The 5,000-nt window shown below is 38.3% G+C and overlaps 1 protein-coding gene across 2 annotated transcripts in view; it reads right to left on the bottom strand.

Annotated features, from left to right (window-relative positions):
- The window catches only part of LOC138012415 (L-fucose kinase-like), a 64,663-nt gene that overhangs the window by 36,209 nt on the left and 23,454 nt on the right, over positions 1 to 5,000 (bottom strand). For both annotated transcript variants that reach the window (XM_068859278.1, XM_068859210.1), the window contains exons 6-9: positions 4,894 to 4,994; positions 4,720 to 4,800; positions 3,955 to 4,074; positions 1,921 to 2,119 (exon numbers count right to left, since the gene is read on the bottom strand). In XM_068859278.1, the coding sequence (XP_068715379.1) occupies positions 1,921 to 2,119; positions 3,955 to 4,074; positions 4,720 to 4,800; positions 4,894 to 4,994 (501 nt within the window). The remainder of the gene's footprint in view (positions 1 to 1,920; positions 2,120 to 3,954; positions 4,075 to 4,719; positions 4,801 to 4,893; positions 4,995 to 5,000) is intronic.

A 5,000-nucleotide genomic window follows, 5' to 3' on the forward strand; every position in this document is an offset into this window, starting at 1 on the left:
AACACTATATTTCATTGGCTGTATAGTGTCCTACTTCCTACTGTTTTCTGTGCTAAATTCATTGTTATCTTTGTTCGTTCTATTGTTCTTTTGGCTAATCCTGAAGCCCGTTCAATAAGGTATGACACGATCCGATCTTTGAGAGCTCGAACATGTTTTCACCAGTTTTCTTTCTCCTAAAAATGACTGGTTACTAAGCAAACTACATATTAAACAACAGAACTCGCTGACAGTGAGCTTTCAATATTACGGAATTAAATAGCTTTCATTGAAAAAATGCTGGCCAGGGGAAAACCTTCACCAGGAAAAGCACTCTTGTTTGCAAACATGTTGACATATTTGGGACTTTTAAGATACGGCGACTACGGACGGGATGAAAATTACGACTGGAACGAGACAAATGTGCTCTCACTTCCCACTATCGCAAGATGGCGACGGTAAAAATCTTGCGACGGTGTGTGTAGTCGGCAAATTTCTCGTACTGTAATCAAGGTCATTCAAGGTAAATACAGAGTCATAAAATATTGTATGAGAAAATAAAGTTTTACTGAGGACTTGATGCGTTCTATCACATACACGAAACACCACATCTGGAGCAAATTCAAGTGCTTTTGAACTCCAAAAAGTTAACAACTTTACGGCTACGTTGTGTTTACTGATTTTGGCAGCCAATTCGCTGTTACTTTACGTGAGAAACAAACATACGAGTTAAAGACTCTCTGTCTTTTCTGGACTAAAATTACTTCTGCCCAAGTGGAAATGTAAATAAACAGCTTTGTATGTTTGTACCGAAGTAGTTTGGCAGGAAATTAAATAGATTGTTTACTGATCTTGTAGGCATCAAACAGAAGCACGAATTCTTCTTCGATTATTTCCTCCACTAAAGAGTAAACAAAGGCATGTCAAACCTTTTCAAAAGCATTCTTGATTGACGCAAAATACGAAAACTGAAGCAAGCTTCTTCTGGATTTTACTTCACACTTTGTTTGTAGTCTGGTGTCCGAAGTCTACGATCAAAGTGCACCTAATGTTAAATATTATTTGTTCCTAATATAAATCTCCCCATCGAAAGCAAATGTATATCACCATTGTTACCCAGAACTTCACTTTTTCTGACTGCCATGCAGGCCATGTTAACTTAACAGAAGTACAGCAGCATGTCTTTTAGACCCACAACTGTGATATGCGAGGCATGGGTCTACCGGTATTCTCGATTATACGTCACAAACTGTTTTGCAATCGGCAAAATTTCTTTGAAAACTGGGGGGGGGGGGTGTTTCTCGACAGTCGCGAAACTTTTTGAGCATGTTTCGGGTGACATGAAACGCTTTCAGTGTAACTTCAAAAAGAAAACGCTTCAAGTCATGAAACTTTGCAACTGTTTTAGTTGTTTTTTGGTTTTTTTGTGAAACAGGCCCCAGGAATGCAAAGCTGTTTGTGAAGTAAAATCGAGAATAGACCCATGCCTCTCACATTACGATCGTGGGTCCCAATTCAATAACTTTGCGCATCTTGCCTGGCAAATAAAAAGCGAAATTTTGAAGTCAGACTGATGATGGTAAAACATCTTTGCTTTTGGTGGGGAGATTAATATTTCCGCTGAGGTGCTCTTGAACTTTGTATTTTCACGCCACTCCTTCTATGCTCGGCCCAGTGCGCCATAGTAAGAAAACCTTGCGTCCAACCGTAGTCTGTGGTTGCCGTATCTTAAAGTCGCTATTATTTCAACATAACCAACTTGGAGGGTTAAAATGTTTCTTTGAGTCTTATTTAGACAGCAAATTAAATCATCAAAAGATCGATCCCTAAATATTGAGCTTTTAAACTCAGGGTGCGGCTTATCTGTGGTATTTAGTTCTAGTAATTATCATTTTGTCCAACTTAGTTCATCTTCTACTGTCATATCTTCAAGCCGTTCACCTCCTTTCAACTGACACCCTCGTAGTTTGTTCCAGAGCTGTGCTCTCGCACTCCTCATCAGCATGGCTTCCTGTTCTGTTGTTCGACTTGTCTCCAACTGGATGCCACGCCCATATGTTCCACTTCTGTCTCCTTCAACAAAAGCTGATTCAGTAACATCCTCAGCCATGCAAAGCAGAATGTCAAAGATCATGGACAACTATGAAAAGAAAGTGACCACTTCAGTGACCATCATCATATTAATAATTACAATGTCTTTAATATAATAATTTAGTAGTATATCCACCAAGGTGGATGTAGTAAGTTTTCAGGTTATGTTAATAGAAATCAATCTCCAATCTGAATATACCAAATTAAAGCTAAGCAGAATGTTCATTCTGTTGCTGATGAGGTGAATGTAGATGTTTTGAATTCGGCCAAAGAAAATCTGGAACTATTTTACGAAGATTATGATTAGTGCACGGGCTCGCTGGCACGAACATGGTGACAAACATGGTGAGAGAGGCACCAAATATTTTCTTAACTAAGTGAAAAGGAACCATATTAAAAGGCACATGCGGAAATGAAAATATGTGGTTCTATCACAACCGATCCTTTCAACATACTTTCTGAACAAAAACGATTTTTCAAGACTTGTATACAAGTAGTGATAAGAGTGCAAACAAGACGCAGACAACTGAGTCCTTACTTGCGGAAGAACAAAAGCACTTGTGCGAAGGGGATATAACTCCAGAGGAATGCAAGTCAATCCTAAAAGATTTTCAAATTAACAAATCCCCTGGGAATGACAGAATTCCTGTGGAATTACAGCTGTATATAGAGAATTTTGGTTACTTTTAAGCGAACCCTTCATGATGTGTCCCAATGAATGTTTTGAAAGAGGGGAACAAATGTTGTGTTCCCAAAAACAAGCAATTTATTATTACTCTCATTGAAAACAAAGGAAAGGATCATTCACTTCTAGACCATTGGCGACCAAAAATTAGGTCGTCAAACGCTATAGCAAACAGATAAAAAATGTCTTGCCACCGCGAGTAGCCTGGGATGAAGAATAAGATATTTACCGTAATTATAAATTATTATGGGGAATTTGCACAAGTTGCTTGTGTGGTCAAGTGGATAAGGGAGTGGTCATCAGATCCAGGAAGGTAAGGGAAGATAGATCTGTTATGGGAGGGTGGGGTGGGGTAGGATAGAGATAATGGGGAAGATCAGGGAGGGGTAGGAGAAGTACAATGAAGAAAATGAATGTCGTGTTCTTTTTCAGACCCTATAAAAAGCCAAGCCTTTTTTTTTAACAACATCTGCAAAAAAGGAAAATCGCTTTTCTAGACAGATGATAAAAATAAACCAGTTAAAAGAAAATTTACCTAGTTTAAAAAAAATACCTAGTTTAAAAATATTAACCTAGTAAAAATAAAATAACCTGAAACCAAAAATTACCTGCAACATATCCACTGAATAACTCAATTAGTTTGGCTAGTGTTTATCCATTGGATAGCGATTTATCCAGAGGATAGCATTATCCATCATTTGAACAACCAAGGCCTGGCCCCAGCTGTTCAAACAATGGATAGCGCTATCTGCCAGATAAATCACTATCCACTGGATAACTCAATTGGTTTTGCTAGTGTTTATTCGCTGGATAGTGATTTATCTGGTGGATAGCGCTATCCATCGTTTGAACAACTGGGGCCTGATGTATAAGTATGATAAAGGTTCCATTCCAAGCTGTAGTCTCTTGATTAGAGCATGGAATGCTCCATTCAGGATATCATTTGCCAGTGGAATATTTAAAAAATAGAAAAGACTTACCTACCTAAAAAAAAAAGGGTAAAAAAAGGGCCAATAACAATCTCCTCAAGAGCTCTGACAGATACAAATTCTGCACTCCATGAAGTCAATTATGACTTACATGTATGTAATTAGTTTTATTTTGTTATTTTTTTAGTTCACACAATCATTTTACATATTTATATTCTGCTCATCTTCTACTTTACACATGTCAGAGGGAAAGGAAAGAACTTACTATACCTGAATAGGCTCTGCACCATTATCCAATCCATAGTAGCTGCAAGCATCCAAAGGGTGATAGACATGGAGACTCAACACTTTGAAAGCCACTTTGCTACCCATGTACACCCAACCACTGACCTGTCAATCAATAAACAAAGAACTATAGATACCCTACACAACCTTACTGTCAGTGGCTTATTGTACATTACAGCTTCATTATTGCTTTAATTGTCCAGTAAGTAATATTGTAAATTATTGTTGTTTGTTTTGTTTACCCACGGAACACTATAAGAGCCCTCAGGAGCTCGTTCAACATGTGGCCGTGCATTCCAGATCAAATTGGAATTTGACGGTGTTGGTTTTTGAGGAGAGGGGAAAATTGGAGTACCCAGTCCGAGAAAGACCTCTCAAATCAAGGAGAGAACAGTCAACCAACAACAAACTCAACCCACATATGACGCCGGAACGGGGAATCAAAGCCAAGTCACATTTCCACCCCTGGTCCCCACTTCTATGTTTTGTCAATAACCCTCACTTTGAAAATATATACATTTATTTCAAGTCAAAAAGCATCACACAAGCATACCACAGAAACAGAAAAACAAGAAAAAACCAAAGAACCATCCCCTCTATCTTTTTTTGGTTTTATGTCACATCTCTCAGTTACGATGTGTTATCTTTGCAGCCTACATACTTTTTTCCTTCCCAGTCTACCCATCTAACACACCTCTCCACTTCACAAAAGTCCATGCTAAATTTATAGATGCTAAAGAAAAGCCTCACCACAGGGACCATGCCATTATCCAGAGCAAAGCTTCTTATTTTATCCTCACTTTCTCTGAAGATAATGTCCTTGATATCTCCCTAAAAAAATCAACCATTATCTTGTAAGTAGCGTGACGACAAAATCATGACAGCTAGCTGTCAGTAACAAAAACTAATTTAAATAGTTCTTACATTTTCTCCCAGCTTAGCCACTCCATGATCTTTGGCATACTTCACATCTCCTTGTGAAAGAAACACAGTGAATCCTCCAGAAAGCTGCTCCCAGTTAATTTCTAAAA

The sequence above is a fragment of the Montipora foliosa genome, chromosome 1 (genome assembly GCF_036669935.1).
Source record: "Montipora foliosa isolate CH-2021 chromosome 1, ASM3666993v2, whole genome shotgun sequence".
Lineage (NCBI taxonomy): Eukaryota > Metazoa > Cnidaria > Anthozoa > Scleractinia > Acroporidae > Montipora > Montipora foliosa.